General features: G+C 47.8%; 1 protein-coding gene across 3 annotated transcripts in view; it reads left to right on the top strand.

The window, feature by feature from the left end:
• The window catches only part of Trappc9 (trafficking protein particle complex subunit 9), a 461,504-nt gene that overhangs the window by 19,709 nt on the left and 421,318 nt on the right, over positions 1 to 20,477 (top strand). For all 3 annotated transcript variants that reach the window (XM_048457138.3, XM_048457137.3, XM_048457139.3), the window contains 2 exons: positions 9,354 to 9,475; positions 13,262 to 13,387. In XM_048457138.3, coding sequence (XP_048313095.3) covers positions 9,354 to 9,475; positions 13,262 to 13,387 — 248 coding nt within the window. The remainder of the gene's footprint in view (positions 1 to 9,353; positions 9,476 to 13,261; positions 13,388 to 20,477) is intronic.

The raw sequence follows: 20,477 nt of genomic DNA, 5'->3' as shown, positions 1-20,477 counted from the left end.
TTGAGAATAAGGTTCTGCGCCTGAGTTTGCAGACCTTGGAGCAGATGCAGGCTGGACTGTGGCTGTGTGGAGTAGCGAGTGACTCTTGGACCATGTCAGAGCCTGTGGCTGGGAGAGACACCCACAGATGACGCTGCCGCCAGTTGGCCCTGGCATTGGAGGGCATCTTTACATCCACCTTAAAGTGAGAGCAGCATGGGCTGGACTCACCAAGGGAGACAGGCAGGGAGTTGAGGCTCTTTCTACACCCAACCCTTGCCTCACCAGGCCCCAGCCCGCAGCCTGCACCTTCAGGTCTCTGGTGGGAGCCGTTAGACCAGACAGAACCTGACCATGTTTTACTTGGGCCTCTTCTGCAGTTTAGACCCTCAAAGTTCATGGGGTAGTGCTCTGGGTAGGAGGGGGTCACTGCCAGTGCCCCCGAGACTTTCTCAGAGGTGACACCACTGTCCAGCCCCACAGCAAAGCCTTTCACAGAGCCACCAGGAAGTCTGCCATTTGCACTTAGGTTTGATCATCGTGTGGAAAGTGGTTTTGACTTCCCCAGAGGAAGCTAGGTGGGCATCTCTGCGTGCTTCCTTTGGTTCTGGGTGCTTGTTTCAGTGCTAAGTTAGGACAAAGGGCCTCCTCCATCACGTGTGGCAGACAGACTTCTGGGTTCTTGCTCTATTCTTTAAACGCAATTCCTTTCTCAAAACCCTCTCTGACTCTGAACATGGCCTGCACATCCAGCAAGTACCTCCTTTAAGCTGAAGTCTTTTGGCTAATTTCGTTCTGCTCTCTTGCTTTTGCCACTTTGGTGCTGAGGTTAGTTTCTCCTTCTAATGGCAAAAACCAGCAATTCATACACAGATGAGTGTAACATGAGGGCTGGCTTGTTGGGGTTTCTGTCCCGCCTGGTACCCCATAACCTGCAAGCCCCAAAGGAAATTACACACAGGACTCCATAAGATTATAAACTGATTGGCCCATTAGGTCAGGCTTCTTATTAGTCCTTGTAACTTATATTAATCCATTATCATTATTAATATTAGCCACATGGCTCAGTACCTTTCTCAGTAGGGCAGATTACATCCTGCCTCTTCGGTGGTCTGTGCAGGAATGGCAGAGGAAGCTTCCTGCTTCCCAGAATTCTCCTGTTCTCATTGCCCCGCCTATACTTCCTGCCTGGCCAATCAGCATCTTATTAAAATAGATAATTGACAGAATACAGACAATTCTCCCGTACCAGATGAGAATGCTGTTTAATTTTTAAAGACAGGTTCAAACTGAGTCTACAACCAACCACAGCAGGCCGTTGTAGGACTTTCCTCTCCCCAACAAGAAGCTCCTCACCTCTGTGGTCACAGCTGCCGTCCCTTTCTGTCCCTGTCCTCCCCTGGACTCCTGCAGTGCTAATTTACTTTCTCACTCCAGGCTGACTCCTGTGTCCATCTCACATTGGGTAAACTGAGATCTTTTGGAACTGGCTTCTTTAACTTAGTGTCTTTAAGGTCCACCCTTACAGCGCAACTCAGATTTCACGTCCCTTTAGCATGTTACCCTGGCCTGTCAGCATGCCACATTCTGTTTCTCTAGCCTCTCGGCTCATGCATCCTTGCGCTCCTAGGAGCAGCGCTGCTATGAGCATTGTGGGAATTTTTGTGTGTTTCAAATTCTCTTATGTGTACAGCTACGTCTCCAAAGCATTCCCAGCAGCCATGCATGCGAGTTTGTCCCTCTGTGTCTGTCACAGCAGCTGTCACCCTCCCGACTCCTGGTGGGTATGCAGCATCGCCACCCTGCACGGCTGTTGGGATGCCAGGTTCTAGAGTTTCTCTTACAGCTAACGAGCACCTTCTCAAAGTGCACTAGTCCCCAGTGTCTTTGCTCTGAGAAAGGGCTGCTCTCATCTGTCTGTTAATTATTGAGTTGCCACAGTTCTCTTTATATTCTAGGTACAGGTCGTCTGTCAGAGACATGGCTACTGATGCCTGGATCGGCATGGTGCTGTTTTGTCTTGCAGCGGCTGAGTGAGAACAAGGTGTTCCAAAGGCCGGGTCTCACTACAGCCTTGGCAGGGCTATCCGCTGTTAACCACACAGGGAACGGATCACGTGGCCATGCCTGTGATCTGCTGACATCTGCTTGGAGGATAGCAGAGGCTTCCCAAGCCTACACCGAGGCTTTTCACCGTTTTGAGAAGCATCTCTAATATGTCTGATGTGCACACAGCAGAAAGGGCTCATTAACTAGATTTGCCAAGAGAAGAGGACTCTTAAATTTCTTGGCTCGATTAAGATATTCTTTCTGGGTTAAAGTACCTAGCACCCTGTAGTAAGCAAAGGCGTCTGCATGTCTGTGGGACCACAGTTGGGGGAGCCACCATCACACATATGTTTGTGTATTTCTTTTCTGTCTGTTTCTCTGAATGTTCTATAGATTTTCAAGTGGAATACCTTTAGAATGCTATTTAAAAGGCATCCTTGGGTCTAGTGTAGTTTGACTATTCTGGCTTACGTGTGGAACTCCAGTCTCTGAAGAAAAGATTCCGTGTTGTCCTGGTGAGCTTGTGTCAGCACGGGAATTTGTAGGCCTTTCCTCTCCGTACCATCGATGCGATTGGCTATCAAATGCAGTTTCCCCGTTTCTTTGTTACTGAATTAGAGCCTTCGGAAAGGTCTGGTTAGTATGCTAACCTTTCCATGGAGCGTGATGTGCCTATGACTTATGTTTTCAGTTTATGAGAGCTTAGCTATATACTTATTAAGATTTTTTTTTTACTAAGCATTTATTTATTCAGGGGTTATGTGTGTATTTTTAAACCTGACTTATTGTCAAATCACGTCCATTGTAGAGCTTTAAAGGACAACAAAAAGCAAAACAGACACATTTAAAAATTGCTTACTACCCACTTACACTTTTATTTGAGATGGTTATGTTTATTTTGGGTCCTTTGAATTTTCATATGCATTTTAGGGGTAGATAGCCAATTTTTGAAAGGAATCTTGCTGGGATCTTAATAATCAGTGATTATTATGAGTCTGTAGACCAACATGGGATGCATTACAGACAGTCATCTAAGGAATGTTACATCTGTGCCGGGTGGTGGTGTCTCACACCTTTAATCCTAGCCCTCAGGAGGCAGAGGCAGAGGCAGATGGATCTCTGAGTTCAAGGCCAGCCTGGTCTACAGAGTGAGTTCCAAGACAGACAGAGAAACCCTGCCTCAAAAAAACAAAACAAAGCAAGCAAAAGAATATTACATCTTCTGAGGCTGGAGAGATGGTTCAGCAGTTAAGAGCACACACTGCTCTTGGGGAATGCCCTGAGTTTGAGTCCCTCTATCAGGTGGTTTGTAATTCCAGCACCAGGAAATCCACTGCCCTCTACTGGGCTCTATGGGTACTGCATTCAATGTACATATCCGTAGGCAGGCAGTGCATCAGATACATCTGCATATACATAAGAAATATGAAGAGAAGTATTAAAATTTCCAATCTGTGGACCTGGAATATCTTTCTACTTATTTTTTTCTTTATTATCTTTTTTCCATGCAATGTTGAGGATTAAGGTTCTCATACATGTCAGGCAACAGGTATTTCCTGGTCATATCTTTAATTTGTTCAGCTCTGGTTGGAGTTCTCAGAGTGTATACACATATATGTATGCATGCATTTTTTATTATTTTAAAAAAATGTACTGTTGTTTTGATGTATGTGTGCATGTGTGTGTTTATGTGCACGTGTGTGTATGTTTACCAAGGCCAGAAGAAGGCATTGGATCCCCAGGAACTGACATGACAGAGGTGTGAGCCATCTGATGTGGGTACTAGGAACCAAACTCTGGCTCTCTGCAAGAGCAGCAAGTGCTCCTACCTGCTGAGCTGCCTTCCCAGCCCGTGCCATTTATTCTTAGCTATCTAAATACTCCAGTGTTGGAGTGGACTTGTCATAATACCATTAGCAGCTGGTGAGCTGCAAGCTAATTTAGGAATTTGACCTTTTAGGTGTTGAACCTTCCACCCTACAGCTGACTGCATTTATTAGTTCAGTGGCTTTGTTGCAGTCCCGTGTGCAAGATCGTGGCCCCTGAAAGCAGAAGTAGGTCTTATTTCTTGCTTTTGAATCTGGATGTCCTCCCGGCTGAGACCTTCCCTTCGGGGGGCACACACTGAGTCTTTTATCATTAGTGTGGTGTTAGCTGTAGGCTGGGTTTAAAGCCGTCCATTATGTCTTATCTGTTCTAGTGTGGGGAGACTTTTTATCAGGAAAGTGTTGAGGTTTTCTGCCTTGCCCCTCCTTGTCTAGAAGATCCTATGTCCTTTGCCCTTCACTGTGAAGTTTTTAGATGTGAAGTTTTTAGATGTGAAGTTGATCTCTCCTTTGTTCATACCCTGTGATTGTCTATATCTTGCTGGGTTCAGGGAGCTCTTGTTGGGAGGAAGCGTTAGTGTCTGTGCTCATGAGCAGTAAGTGGCCTGCCGGGTTCTCCTCTGCTTTGGTGCCGTTATCAGGTTTGGTATCAGGACGGTGTTGGCCTCACTGAGCAAGCTGCTGATAGTATTCCCTCCTTTGGTATTTTCGGGTAGAGTTTGTGGAGAATTGGTCTTAATTTGGCCATAAATGCTTGGTAGACTTCATGATTGAGGCCGTCTGCATTGTGCTTTTCTTTCTTGGAAAGTTTCGGGTTATCTGCTCGATATCTTTGGGTTTTTCAGATTTCCCTTACCTTTCTAGTTGTTTTGTGTCTTTTTAGAAGTTTGCCCATTACATCTGAATTTTATAATTTTTTGGCTTTGACATATTCATTATATTCCACCCCCTCCTTTTTTTTGGTCTTTATAAATTTTATTTAGAGGCCAGGTGTGGTGGTGTATGCCTTTAATCTCTATTGTTGGAAGGCAAAGGAGGTGGGTCTCTTTGAGTGTGAGGCTAACTTGGCCTTACATAGCAAGTTCCAGGCCAGCCAAAGTACACAGCAGGACTCTGTCTAAACAAACAAACAAACAAACAAACAAACAAACAAACAAACAGGGCTAGGGAGATAGCTCAGCAGTTGAGAGCACTGGCCACTCTTCCAGAGGTCTTGAGTTCAATTCCATGTTGGCTCACAACCATCTGTAATGAGATCTGGTGCCCTCTGCAGGCATGTAGGCAGAATACTGTATGTACAATAAATAAATCTTTAAAAACAAACACGCTAACAAACAAAAACACTCAAAAGAATTGTATTTAGTCTTAAAAACATCCTAAAATACTCATCAAATAAATATTTGAAACTACTTTTGAAGAAAACAACATATTGGAAGGACTTAAGCTACCTTGTAGCTTCCTCTAAATTTATTAATCAAGGCCAGGTGACACATGGGGAAAGGCATTTTTATTCATTTATTCCTTTCTCTCTCTGTATATGTGTGTTTAAATCTGGACACCTTACTTTACAGACAATAGGACAGCCATGTGCCCATGTCTGGCTTTTTTCTCTTAACAGGATGCTTTTCCGGTCTCATCCATTTTTCTGCAAATGATATAATTTTTCTTTTTTACATTAGCTTTGATTTTAAGAATTGGAGTTGACCGGACAGCAGTGGTGCACCCCTTTAATCCCAGCACTCAGGAGGCAGGCACAGGTGGATCTCTGAGTTTGAGGATAGCCAGGCCTACAGAGTGAGTTCAAGGACAGGCTCCAAAGCTACAGAGAAACCCTGTCTCAAAAAACAAAAAACAAAAAACAAAAAAAAAGAAAAGAAAAAGAAAAGGAAAGAAAAAGAATTGAAATCTTTTATCCTTTCACTTCCAGTTTGTCAGTTTTATTATTTTTTTTTAAAAAGTAATTTTTAGTTTTGTTGACTTTTCTCTATTTTCCCCTTTCATTTATTTCTTTTGTACCTTTTATTTTTTCTTCTTTTAACTTGCTTAGAATCTAGTTTCTTCCCTTTCTCTGGTTTCTTGGACATCATCTGTAGATGTTTTGTTAAGTAGGGAGTTAGACATCTCGGGCCTAGGCTTGCTTGCAGCATTTTATCTTTGCTGTGCTGTGTTTTTATTTTCATTGGACTGGAGTATTTCCTGACTTCCCTTGGTGATGTGTCTCTGGGTATGTGGTGTTTCCTTTCCATGTATGTACGGACCCCCAGATTTCCTGCTGTGGTGGTAGGTCTTACTTGCAATTTAAGTTTGCTTACACACGTTGAGACCCTCTTGTGGCCCGGCACTCGGGAACTTTGCCATGTGTCTGGGGGAAGCTGTGCTCTGCTGTAGGCAGTGCCTGCAGGTCCTCCTGTTGTAGCAGGGTCCACTCCCATTGTTTCTGCGGTGAGATTTCTTAGTCTGCCCTTCATCTTCTTTCAGCTTACTTAAAAACCCAACCCTTTCAGTATTTCTGTCCTGGTCAGCTCACTCTTAATTCTTTTGACGAGAGGTCTCCAGGCTCTTCCCAATATGTTTATTTCCTGGGATGGAAAGAACATGCCTCACACTGGACTTGTTATCCAATACAGGCCTGGCAGGTGTCAGCAAAGCTACACGACATGTGACATTGAGATTCTGCCTTACACCATCTGGTAAACTCAGGAAATTATGGACAAAGTCTATTAAAAACAGAATTATTTCAGTAGTGTATAAACTATACACACACACACACACACACACATATATATGTGTATGTATATATTTAAGAGACAGGCTTTATAGTCTGGCTTCAGGCTTGAACTTCCTTTATAGTCCAGGCTGGCTTTGCACTCTTGATTTCCTGCTTCAGCCTGTGTCCTGTAATTATAAGCATGTGTCCAGCTTTAAAATCTCAATTAAAACAATTGCATTTATCTCTTTATTTGATGTGTGTGTGTGTGTGTGTGTGGGTGCACAGTGGGCCGAGAATGCATATGAGGTCAATTAGTGGGAGTCAGTTCTCTCTTTCCACCATGGGGAATCAAATTGAGGTGATCAGTTTCCACAGCAGGCCCCATTATCAGCTGAGCTATCTCACCAGCCCCTACAATTCTAATTATCATTTTAAAGCATCTTAAGATGTGCAGATCTTACTGGAAAGTTTTTTTGTCATTCCCTTCCATCCCTGCTTTGTGTTCTCAGCCCTGAAGTGAGTTGAAGACCTGCCACCCTCCTGGTGCCTCAGGGACACTTCCAGTGCCAAGGCCATCACAGGGCATTGATGTATTATTTTGTCTCCTTTGTGAATCTTACACATGGGCCACCAGCTGTTCACTTCAGCTTCCTACAAGTCCTCCAGTAGGACCAACAGCACCTTTGTGGCAGACTTGGCTTTGTGTGTGACTGACTTTGGGGCATGATCACCTGGTCTGCCGTCACATGCAGCTGTGGCTGGGTTACAGTGATACCTGACCCCGTTAACGTGTGGTTGCTTTCTGTGTGGCTTTGCTCATCTCTGGCTTATTCTCGTCTTTCTCCATGCATGTATCTGCCTGAGTTTCCAGTACTGGGCCTTGCATGCAATACTGTGAAGTAGAGACTCCTGGCCATCTTGTTTGCTGAGACTGTCTTTGTCAAATGCCACTTCTCACACACCCTGCCGTTCCTTCAGCCTGGGTTCCCACCAGCTCGTGGAGTTGATTTTCCTGGCTGTCAGCTAGAGGCTTGGGTTCTGAGGACTGTCAAGCCAGTAGATGACCAGAAAGATCAGGCCTGCAGGGTGGGAGCCTTTTCAGTTGTTATTCGTTTATCAAGTGCACCGACTCTTCGAGGACTAGGTTCTGGCTCCTTATAGATGACGCGGTACTCAGTTGCTTTCTGTGAGGTGTACCCTCCAGCCTTGTACTAAATGACATCATCCACTTGGGGAACAGGGCCACTCATGTCTTCCTTCCTTACAAAGGGGAAGAATGTCTGGGGACTTTTCCTGTCTTTTTCCTGGGCTGGAGAAGAGATGTGGCCCTGTGTGAACAACGAAACCCTCTTTCTCCCCTTCCCCATGCCTCTTTATTCCAGAGAAATGACTCAGAAATTAGATGGTAATTTGTTAGTATCAACAAAACACTTCAAAACTCCTGGTAATGTATTAAATACTAATTCATGCAGGACATGTAACACAAAAATGATAGGCACACAGAACTGAAGGCAGAACACTGTGGTCAGGGCCAGGTCCCAGGCACAGCCTTAGAGGCAATGACTCCATCATCTTGAGAACCTCCCACCTGCAGGAGCACCTAGCTCGGTGCTCCTCTCCTGCAGCTGCTGTGGTTGCAGAAGGGAGCATGTGGAGAGGTCTTTGGTGCAGCGGTGGCTTCCTCTTGCTCAACAGCAGGGTGCTACCCCAGGCATGATGGTGGTCCTCTTAAACTCTGCTCCAGGGATGCCTGGGTCTGTGAGTGCCCAAGGCTCGGGACCCTGGCCCATGTGGATTTGACTGTAGTTCTTACAAAGCACAGATTTGAGATATTTTCTTCCTCCACCTTCTCATGATTCTCTGCTGAAGCTCTCTCTTCTTATCGCAGGAGGATTTTACACAAGAAGCCTTTTCCTCTCCCTGTCTTGCAGTCTCTTAGCTTAGCTTTTCCTCTCTCCATCACAAGCCCATCTTTCCACATGGCTACCTGCTCATCATTCTTCTGTCTCGTTCCTAAAACATATACGAGGCACTTTACAGAATTAGAGAGAGAAAGCATGCAGTTGAGAAAATAGGCCCTGGATCAGAGCGCCTGGGTACCACACACACTTTCATGGTGCCTGCGGCAGTGCATGAAGCACATCTTGGCTCTCTGCCATTAGAAACACCGGGCCCTGAGCCCAGGGAAAGTGGGATTTTGGGAGATGCCCTGGTCTGTAAAATAAACACGTGACTTAGGAGCTCAGCTACCAAGGCTTAAGCAGGTAGTTCTTGAGTGTTCTGTGACATCAAAGACAGTTTTGTCTTTCCTTGTCCCAGCTGGAGTTCTCTCTGTAGCTACTTCTGTTCTGAAGACGGGAGTTCTCCACAGCCCTGTCCCGGTGTGAGTTTGGTGGCAAGGGTTGGTCAGAAATAGAAAATGACAGCCATGGAGAGGCGACTAGCACTTTCAAGTCATGTTCCTGGCTGCTATCCAGCTCAGGAAGTGGCTCACACATTTTCTCTCCTTTGAGGCCTTGGTGTGGTCCCTGGGTCATTGTCCATATGCTGCTTCATGTAATGCATTTCATGTTCTTTAATGGAAAATCATCGCAGAGAGGGTAGCCCTGGAGTTAGTTAATCCTGCAACCGATGCTGCCGGTACAGCCCGCGGATAACCTGAAGACTCCCACCGGGCTTAGACTTCCGTGGCATGCACTTAGGTTTCATCTCCCGCACATTCCTCTTGAAAGTAGTGAGGGAGCAAGAAGGGAATAGCAAAAGGCTGTTTTCTCTCTCTCTGCCTGCAGGTGCCCTCACCACCAACGGCATCAATCCTGACACCAGTGCTGAGATCGGACGGGCCAAGAACTGCCTCAGCCCCGAGGACATAATTGACAAGTACAAAGAGGCCATTTCCTATTACGGCAAGGTAACGTGACGGCTTCGTACAGGTTTTGAGTCACTGTGTCTTTCCGATCAGAAAGTACCCTGTTGACATCGTGTCACGTTGCAATATCTTAAAAAATGTCCAGTCCAGATTATACTTCCTTTTTTAAAAGGAAGATTATACTTCCTTTTCATTGATGGCATTCATGTGTGCTTGCGCCATGCCGCACGTGTGTAGTTCAGAGGACAACACAGAGGGGGTGCTTCCGTTCCTCCCCCGTGTGGGTCTTCGTGATGAAGCTCAGCTCATCAGGTATGACAAGCAAGTACCTTTTCCCTCTGAGCTGTCCTGCCAACCTGTTTTTCTCTTACTCGCTTTTGTAAACATTGTATTATTCTCTCATGCCCAGTGCTACATGCCTAAAATGATTACAAACAGTATGTATTTAATATAATTTTGGAAAAAGACTGTCGTAGCCCATTCAGTGCTAATCATTATTGATGCTTCTACACCAGCTTTCTGGACTTCTGAAAATCAGTGTGTCCTAGTCAAGAGATGCTGTTGCTGTGATGAAGCGCCAGGACCAAAAGCAACTTGGGGAGAAGCGGGTTTATTTTTTCTATACTTTCCAGTCACTGTTCATCATTGAAGGAAGTCAGCACAGGACCTTGAACAGGGCAGGAACCTGGAGGCAGGAACTGATGCAGAGGCCATGGAGGGGTGCTGTTTACTGGCTTGCTTCTCATGGCTTGTTTGGCCTGCTTTCTTATAACACCCAGGACCACCTGCCCAGGGATGGCACCACCCACAATGGGCTGGGTCCTTCCCTGTCATTCACTAATTAAGAAAATGTGTTGCCAGGCAGTGGTGGTGCATGCCTTTAGTCCCAGTACTTAGGGGGCAGAGGCAGGTGAGTTTGAGACCAGCCTGGTCTACAGAGTGAGTTCCAGGACAGCCAAAGCTATACAGAAAACCCTGTCTTAAAAAACAAAACAAACCAACCAAACAAAAGAAATGTAGTTTGCTTTTTGAAAAAATTTACATTTGTCTATTTAGTGCTTGTGTGTGTGCATGTCTGGAGGCTGGAGTCCACTTGTCGTATTGATTTTCCCCTTCCATCCTGTCAGTCCTAGGGATTGAACTCAGGAACTCAGGTTGTCAGTCTTTGCCACAAGTGTTTTTACTTGCTGAGCCGTTTTGCTGGCCCCAAACTGACGCTTTAATGTTCATTTTAAAGCTAGCTGTTAAAAAAATCAAGCCCTCCTTTCAGAACCCTTTCATGTCTGTTTTAAAAAAGAAAACAGTCTTCAAGAATTCAAGAACACCAAAATGAATTGTTATGTAGCTGTAGGAAGGCAGCGTAGGCCTGGAAAAATAGGGTTCCAACTGTACACAGTTGCCACTGTGGGCCACACTTGTGACTGCAGATGGTCGGCCCCTCACCAGCCAGGCCGGAGCCTCAGTGGCCCCGTTGTGTACTGTGTTAGCGAACACTGAAGCTTCACCTCTGGGGAAAGGCTAGTCTACCCTGACACATCAAAGGAGCCAGGTGGCTCTGTCCTCAGAGTGGCCCTGTCCGCTCCGTGCAGAGCAGACAGTCGGCAGGATGTAGCCAGAGCTCCCCTCTGCTGACTGTAGCCATCTGACTCTGTGCAGCCCCACAGCCTCAGGGGCTGTTTTCTCCTCTCTCTGCTGCAGACCATGCTTGATCAGGGTCGATGGTTTCTACATATACAAATGGCCAGCACAAGGGCAGGCCCCTTAGTACTGCTCAGTAAAGCATTGGTTATCGCCTCCTCTTTCTGTGTTCAGTATGCTACACGGCATCTGGGCAAAGCCTGCTCCTCAGTTGTCTGTAATGCAGGCTGGAGGAGGACATCCATGCTTTGCTTTCTTGAGTCACGTTTTCATTTCTGTGCTTCCCCGGGCCCCTTCTGCTTTTCTTCTCTCGCCTCCTCCACTGAAGGAGCCTGAGCCTTTCCCGTGCCACCCAGTCCCCTGACTAATTAGGGTTGATCGGTGCTTGACTTTCATTCAGGACTCATCAAGAGGCCTCGTCCGTGGAACGGTCTGCTCTGTGAATGGCTTTTTCCTGGAGTCCTGAGCAGTGTCTCAGGGTGTTCTGTTGTATCAGGAGATGTGAGCTGGAGACCTGGACACACTGCTGAGATTGGCGGGAACCCCAGACAGTCTGTAGTCTTACGTCTTTCTTTAGGCACCAGAGAATAGGTTCCGGTCACCTGAATCCAGCAGTGTCACGTGCACGTAACCAGGTCATCATCATGGGCGCACAGACTCGGGGGGGGGGAAGCAGAGAACTGTGCCCGTTTGGTCACCGTGTCCAGACAGCCATCAGTGTGCATCTGTCATCTCTCGTGTCCTCTGTGCACACGTGTGCTTCCCAGATCTGCTTTGCTTATTATACCTTTAGCTTGAGAATAAGTTCCAAGATGCTCTTGGGTGTGAACACTGTATTGCTGCAGTCTGTTGCCCAGTCCCACTGTGTGTGCAGTGTGACCTAAGGTCCCCACTGTGTGTGAAGTGCTAGCTCAGGGCCGCGAGGACTGTCCATGGTGCTGAACCTTCTCTGTCCTGTGGAGCAACTTATCACTCTAGGTCAGAAGTTCTAAACTTCCTAATGCTGCAACCCTTTAATACAGTTCCCTATGCTTTGGTGATCCCCCCACCAGAAATTACTTTCATTGCTACTTTATAACTGTAATTCTGCTTTCATGAATTGTAATGTAACAATATCTGAGATGCAGGATATCTGATATGTGATCCCTGTGTCCGACCCACAGGTTGAGAACCATTGCTTTAAGAGGTAGTAGTTCAAATGAGCCCCACAGAACCTGTTCTGTTCCAATGCCTGTGGTCTGGGTACAGGGGGTCCCGAGACATGATCAACAGCACTGCACACAGACAGGTGTGCAAAAGGCAACACATTCCAGAGGCTGTATTAAAGGCGCAGGTGTGAGAGCATTTAAGACAAATGGCAAAGCGTCCCTCCGTTATATGGGCTGAGCATCCCTAACTCAAAAACCCAAATCCCCAAACCCAAACTCCTCTAAATGTTAATCACTTCTTGTAACATGTGGGGCCGGCTTGTTGGGGTTTCTGTCCAGCCCAGTACCCCATATGTAGTATGAGGGCCGGCTTGTTGGGGTTTCCGTCCCTCCCAGTACCCCAACAGCCAGCAAGCAACAAAGAAAATCACACACAGAGATCTCTATAAGTTATAAAACTGATTGGCTCATTAGGTCAGGCTTCTTGTTAACTCTTATGACTTATCTTAACCCATTATTCTGATCTATGTTAGCCACACGGGCTCAGTACCTTTTTCAGCTGTCAGCTTACATGTTGCCTCTTCGGTGGTCTGCGCAGGAATGGCTGAGAGAGAGCTTCTGCTTCCAGAATACTCCCAGTCTCTTTGCTCCACCCCTACTTCCTGTCTGGCTTTCCCGCCTATACTGCCTGCCTGGCCAATCAGCGTTTTATTAAAATATGATTGACAGAATACAGATAATTCTCCCGCACCAACTTCTGGTCTTGAGGGGACCTCAGCCTGCCTGCCCCCCCTGGAAGTCTGTAACGTAGCAAGCATTGTGGTCAAATGGTTTTAATCAATGCAACACACTTAGAGGATCATTGGTTTATTCCAACTTGTACCCATTAAAACAGATTCAGAAATAGCTTTTCCCAGAGGGGTACCAGGGACCCTGTGCATGGGAAGTGCTGCTGGGGACATCTGGAGTCTCCGTGGCAGCTTCCCAGCACTGGGAATATCCTTGCTCTTTGCTGATGGAAGTGTTTTCTTTATATCTACAGTATAAGAATGCTGGGGTGATTGAGTTGGAAGCGTGTGTCAAGGCCGTGCGTGTCCTGGCTATTCAGAAGCGTGGCATGGAAGCTTCGGAGTTTCTGCAGAATGCTGTGTACATCAATCTCCGGCAGGTGAGCACGTGCCTGCCTGTCTCTGTGGCAGGTGATTCAGTTCTCCTGAAATGTGCTGCTCATGATCCAGCTCACTGATTGTATGGCATGAGAAAAATGAAGGAGTCATAGCCCAAGAGCCAAATGTATGTGATTATTTTTATATCCATCTTCTTTATTTTGGCATCTTATATTTTCAAAATTAAGAATTCACCATCTTCTCCCAGTTTTTGTTTGGATAATAACGTGGACTCCTGCCAGTTTTGCCACCTTGACATGCTTCATGGCTCTTGCCTTTGTCACTTGTGAAATGCTTGCCATTTGTAATGCTAGTCCATTTGGTTTACAAAACAGAAGGCTTGTATAACTCCTGCCCCTCACTAGGCACCTCCCAAATGTAAATCTGAGCCTGAAGAGCAGACTGTGTGCTAGGCTAGCTCTTCCACGGAGCTGTAGCCCCAGCTACAAGATATTTAATAAGACAGTCATGAAAACATTTAGTGGCAGATTGACAATATTGCTCCCTATCCTAGAGACTGGCAGGATGGTAGCTGTGTGTAGCCAGGTGGAGCTGATGTATAGGAAAGCCAAGGGAGCCAGGGCCCCAGCAGGCATCAGCTGGTCCACAAACACTGGCCGAGCAGACATCCTGCTAAAATACACCCAGAGATAAACAGCCACCCTGCCATCACTGAGTGGCAGCTTCATAGGGAAGGCTGGTGTTGAATGGGACATGAATGACGCACATCAGAGGGATAGGTGCCAAGGGAAGCATGTGGCCAAAGGGCATAGCCTGATGTGGTAGGAACCAGGGACATTGGAGGTGGCCCCTGAAGGCAGAATAGGAGATTTCCAGGAGTCTGGCTTTCACAGAGAGCAGAGAATGGGCGGTGGGGAAGGAGGGCTCAGTCTCAGCAGGAGGGTAGAGACTTTGGGGCTTGCCCAGAATAGGGGAAGATCTGGGTAGCAGAGGGGGTAGCATGAGGTATCTGTGAATCTGGGCTGTTTGGGGAAGACAGATAGGTGGAAACAGGAAGGCCTGGTATCTGAGGAGGGCAAGGCCAAGGAGAATAATTTTAGATGGCACTGGACCTGCCGACTGGGCTCTGAGAGGCAAAAGGCAGACCCAATCTTGTGGGCATTTGAGAACCACACTGGTGGACTTGACAAGAGTGAGGTAAGTATGGGCTGTTGTGGGGATAGGGCAGAGGGCAGGAGGGACTTCAGAATAATCCCACCCGAACACGCTGAAAGTGTGCTGACAGCCAGGCTCCCATCCCGACACCTGTGCTCAGTACACTGATGGCTGTCAGGTTTACTGCAGAGATTCTTTTTTTTGGGGTGGGGTGGGGGGGGGTGGAGAATAACTTAATAGCATTAACCCGAGGCTGGAGTGATGGGTCTGGCTGAGAGCACATCCTGCCCTTGCAGAGAACCAGAGTTCATCTCCAGGAGCACCCACATCAGATGGTTGACTATAACTGCCTAAAACTCTAGCTCCTTGACCTCTCTGAGTCTTGCTTGCTGTAGACCCCTATGTTGCCCCTCAGGCTGGTCTGTGGGGCTGGGTTCCTAGGTCAGATACTAGAGTGAGGTTGCCTCAGAGTGTGAAGTGTCAGTTGTCACACAGAGGGCAGAGAAACACTGAGTAGGGCCGGTAAAGATTGCCCCGGTATAGCCGGCCATTTCATGTAGGGGAAGAACTCTTATGGCCTCAAAGTGAGGGTGCACTGAGAACCAGCTGTACACAGTGTCCTCAGGGAGGTCTGGGGGAGGCCCCAGTTTCTGTTCTCTGTTCGTTTCCAGTGATCAGGAGGCAGAAGAGGCAAAGACTTGGTCCTTTGCTGTGGAAGCTTCAGTTGCCTGGGAAATGGCCCAAGACAAAATGTCAGTCTCAATGCTGAAATTTACTGTTTGACTTGGTTCTACCTAGGGTTCAACACTGGGCCAGGCACTGTGAGTGTGTGTGTGTGTATTATAATTAATTTTTTTTTTTGCTTTTTTTGAGACAGGGTTTCTCTGTAGCTTTGGAGCCTGTCCTGTCTAGCTCTTGTAGACCAGGCTGGCCTTGAACTCACAGAGATCCACCTGCCTCTGCCTCCCGAGTGCCGGGATTAAAGGCATGTACCACCACTGTCTGGTTATTTATTTTGTCTGTGCATGCGTATGGGCTTGCATGCCTCAGTGTGCATGTGGTCAGAGGACAACTTGGATAGTCTGCTCTCTCTTCCCCATGTGGATTCCAGGGACTGAACTTCAGTTGTCGGGTTTAGCGACAGCACCTTTGCCAGCTGAGCCATCTCACCTGCCTCCTAGCCTGTGTTTTTCTGAGATGCTGACGCCTGCAGTTCTTGTAGAGGACCAGAGGGCAGGGTGTCCCATGCCAGGTATACACAAGCTTAGCGAGCTGTACATTGACTGAGTTCCAGGACAGTTAAGACCCACTAATCCCTGAGTGGGGGGGGGGGGGGCGGGGAGGGGGGACGAGATCACCAAAGTGACTGAGAGCAGAGGTGGGGGTAAGAGCTTCACTAGTCTGGAGCATGGAGGGCCAGCAGGGGTCAAGCCAGTGAAAGTTTGTCAAAGGACAGCGAGGGCAGGACACAGGGCAGGGGTACTTCACGGGCAGAGGGTGGGACCCTGATAAAGCCCTGCTTCCAGGTGAAGAGTGCTGGGCTCATCAGGTGTGCTGGGAAGGGTCCAGGCAAGCCTTGAGACCGGTTTAGCCAGGTTAGATTAGATGGTCCTATGTCCTTTCACAGGTCTGCAGTGGGCCAGTGCTGTTGTCATCAGGCCTAGGGGTTTCAGGAGACAGCTTTGGGACACAGTAGAGGCTTCAGGCTGACCTGGAAGGCCTGGGGAATGGAGTCTGTTGGGCTTAGCTGGTGCTGGTGGCTGCCAGCCTTGCCAGCTCAGTTTTACCTCTTTTGTTACTGAAGTTACCTTTGCAGATTAGAGTTAGGGGATTTGTACATACTGCAAAGCTGTTTTCACAGCTGGGCATGTAAACACACATTTTACAAAATAAAATGTTTTCTCTGGAAACGTGGGCATTAATTTGGATCAGCTCTGCTATTGTAGTGCTTGGCCTCAGGCAAACACTAGAGGGCAGTAGTGCTCCGTGGCAAATGTGGCCCTGCGGCACAGGGCGGTTACCTGGCCTTTCCTAGTCTGTCCAAAGAGGCAGGCACTTTGCTGTAGTTGACTCATCCCGATGTTTCTCTGCTAGTAGAGCAGGCAGCAAAATAATGCGTTCTGGTGGGCTTTTATAATCACAGTAAAAGGCAGGGCCTGTAGTTTTTCTGTAATAGAACAAATTTTTGCTTCTTGATCAAGTGTGTTCCATTGTGAAACTGACGGGAATGAATGACTTTGGTCAAATGTGGACATTTTGGAAGGAACGGAGATGTGTTTAGCACAAGTTCTTTTGTCATTAAGAATCCCTGCATGGACATCAGAACTGGTGAATTATACACGGGGCTCTCGCTGTGCTGGGAAGGGTCTCTATAGATTAGACACAGGATCCCTCTTCCGTGTGTAGGCTCAGGGGGGCCTGCCTGTGTTGGCTGGTTTCTGGGAACTATCTGGTACTCCCAAATGACAGCAAATCTGGCTATGTCCAGATTCGAGTACTGGCCATGAAGGGTTTACGGTCGGATGACGAGGTTGAGATGAAAACAGAAGGTCTGGGACTTCAGTCTCCAGACCCAGGTTCAGTCAGTCTCCTCCCCGTGTGACCAGAGGAGTCATGAGCCCCTCAGCCTGTTGTCTGTGAGGCTAGAGTGGCCACCTCACTCCTTGTAAGTTGCAAACGCTGCTACTACAGAATGCACACCCGCTGGGCTCGCCAGAGTGGTTAGGAGTCTGCTGCTCACTCACATCCATTCATGGCCTCTTTTTGCAGTAGGAATCTATGTGTTCCTTGAGATCCTGTGTTCTAAATATAGCCATCCATATCCTCAGAGGGGAGCTTAGGAAAAAGAGACAGGGCCATGGGCACTGAATAAGACCATGACTTAGAGGTGAGGGATCTTTGGCAGGTGTGTTCATGCCTCCTTCCCTTCCCTTCCCTACCCACAACTTCCATTCCCTTCCCACTGGGATGGGCAGAGCCAGACTAAGCAGTGTGTGTGTGTGTGTGTGCGCGCGCTTGCTTGCCTGCTTTTGAAGTCTAGTGAGTGGCAAACAATCATGAGCCACACTGGCTGAGCTGAGTGGAGGGGAACTGGGTTGCTAAACAATAAACCCAGAGGCAAGTGATTCCCAAGTGAGTCAGTTCTACAGATTAAAAGAACATGCTCCCGCTGGATACCTTCTAGGGGGGCTGCTCCAGATGCATTCACCCCAGGGACATAAGCATTGTGGCACTGGAGGGAGCCGCATAGGCTGCGCTGATTGTCACACCCCGGTAGCTGACTTACAGGGCTTGTAGAGGCATCCCTAAAGTCCGGACAGCCGGTTTTAAGGGTGGGGAGTCTGAAGGCAGAGCCCAGGCTTCTTTCACAAAGTCTCCTACTGCTATAAATTTAAATCCCCCTCTCTGAGCTTCCTAAAGGCAACCCTGCATCCTGTGGCTCCCCAGCCCCCAACAACACAAGGAACTGAATACCTGTTTTCAACCAAGAATGGCAGGTGACCTTAAGAGAAAGTGCTAGTAAGGAAGTATTGGGGGCGGGGACTAGGCTGGCATCAAACAGATCACACTGAGGCACAGGTCCTTGACCTCTTTACCTCTTTAAGTTCTGGAAAGATTGTGTGCCCTTTCAGAACATTTTGGTTTATGAGGCTTTTTGAGGAGACTTGCAACCTCTTTGTCTCTGGTTAATTTCATCTCCAGAGCCATTCTGATTTTACCAGGCTACTCTGTTCAGAAGAACAGCCTCTTTGCATTTCTTTTTTGATGGGTTTCCTTAATGAAGCTGTTGCTAAGGAAACCCTGCAAGAGCCTGGTAGGCCCCGGAGTGATTGCATCCCTAGTAGTTCTGTCAGTCTGAGCTCCAAGTCAGCCGGGCAGGAGACTGGGGAAGCAGGAAGTAGAAGACTGGGGCTGAGGTAATGCTGAGACAGGTCAGCACTGGCCAGAGGAGTCAGTGGCTTCCAGGGGCAGCCAAGGGGAATTCATGGCTCTTACAAGGATTCCTCACTGGGGAAGGAAAGAGAGAGCGAGCTGAGATGTTTCTGATCTAACAAGATTCTGGTGTGTGACTTGCTCTGGAGGCCTCAGGAGAGTGGAAATCTATGGGGACAGGCAAAGCAGGAGGTATCCGGTGGCCGTGGTGGCCAGACCCACTCAGCCTCGTTTGGACCAGGCACCGCCTGCTGGGCTCCGTTTCAGATCTTCACTATGACCACAAAGGATGGGAAGAGGGAAGTGACCAGGAGAGCCAGAGGCCCCTGGGCCCTGCTGGTGGCTGTGGGGTTGCGAGGGCTACTTCAGAATTCCTTTTCGGGGACGTGCGAGCCACTGTGTTCTCATAGCTTTGAGGAACCCTGGATTTCCGTGTAGTTAGGAACCGAGTCCGCAGACACCTTTAGTAACTACACCCACTGTAGAGTAGACAGGCATTTTTCTGATCAAACCTTCCCTTGGTTTCATTAAGTATACTCTCATTTTCTCTTTACCTTGATTTCTTTTTTATCTTTTTGTTGTTAGTGCACTTCGATGGTGTGTGTGTGCCTGAAAAAAATTGATTTTAGGTTCTTCTTCAGAACAAGGCAGAATGTAAACAAACGCATGAACGTCGCAGACACTCATTGCTTTGTAGAGGTTCCAGGGTGTTTACCTTCGGAGGTTAAAGCTGAGCTGAATGGTAAAGCCGTGCTTTCAGTAGGAGAGTTTGCGAACACGAGCAGACTATGGAGAAGGGCCGGGGTCTTATTCATCTCTCCGTCTGTGCCTGTCTGTGCAGGCACACTGCTTGTCGGAGACCAGACACTTCCTAATCTGCATCATGATTCATACCGCCCGTTCTCTGGGGCTGCGGCACCACTCTGAGCAATGAGAGTGGCAACCCTTGGTAGAGATGCACAGGATCCCTGCGAAGAGGTTCCTGGCCTTTCTGCATGTAACACTCCAAGGCCCTCATGTGAGGAGTTGTATTGTTCTTTTTAAAAAATATAATATGATGTTGGGATGGCCCGGGCGGCTTCCCAGTTGTTGTGCACAGCAGACTTGGTTTTGGTTTGGGAGTGCTTCAAGGCCCCTGGAAGATGGCCAGGGTGGTACAGCCGATGCTTGGCTGCACACCACCCAGAGCATGGAGCCTGTCCTCGTCTGTCCAGCTTGCCAGGCATGTGTTTGCAAGTTCTTCCCGTCATAGTGGAAGTCAGTACTTGGTTCCTTTATGGGGCTAGACACTGGCCACTCTGACTCCAGGCCAAGCTTTCCCCTTCATGCCCTGGTGAACAGCAGGGGCTTCCTGTCAGGTTTTTGCCTGTTGACTGACACTGCTGGGACCGTTCACTCGTGGGTTTTGTGTACCATGTTATCCCTCCTCGTGGACATACTCCGGGGCCATATACCACGCAGTAGCTTCCTGAGGGCCTTTCTAAGGACCGCCACAGAACTACCAGCAGAACCCAAGGACTGCACTTTTCCCACCTCTTCATCTCCCATCCAGAGGCATCTTGACCGCAGTGGGAGGGGACTGACGTCAGTCTCTGGTTTGGAGCTGCATTTCCCGTGTGTCCCACGTTGTTGGACATCTATTCATGTGCTTACTGGCCATCCACACATGGCTGTTACAGTCTTTTCCCATTTTTATCTCTCTTTGGAGGCAGGAGTTGAACTCGGTCTCATGCACACAAGCAGACTGTTCCACCCACTGTAAACCTTGGCTGGCTTCTTTGTTGTATGGGTGAATGCGACCAGGAAGGTGCTTTCTTGTCAGGTTTCTGCTCTGCAGTAATGTGCTCCATTTTTACTGGTTTTCTTTTTCTTTTTCTTTTGCTCAGTTGCTCAGGCTGGGCTTGAATTCCAGGACACACTTTATCCTCCAAGTGGCTGAGACCCCAAATGTCCACCATGGCTATTGCCTGCTTGCCTTCCCTTCTTTCTTTCTTTTTCTTTTTTCTTTTTTTTTTTTTTTTGACAGGGTTTCTCTGTGTAGCA

The sequence above is a fragment of the Myodes glareolus genome, chromosome 19 (assembly GCF_982192425.1).
Source record: "Myodes glareolus chromosome 19, mMyoGla1.1, whole genome shotgun sequence".
NCBI classification, from domain to species: Eukaryota; Metazoa; Chordata; class Mammalia; order Rodentia; family Cricetidae; genus Myodes; species Myodes glareolus.
The sequence above is the reverse complement of the archived record's forward strand: the minus strand, read 5'-3'. Positions and strand labels throughout refer to the sequence as shown.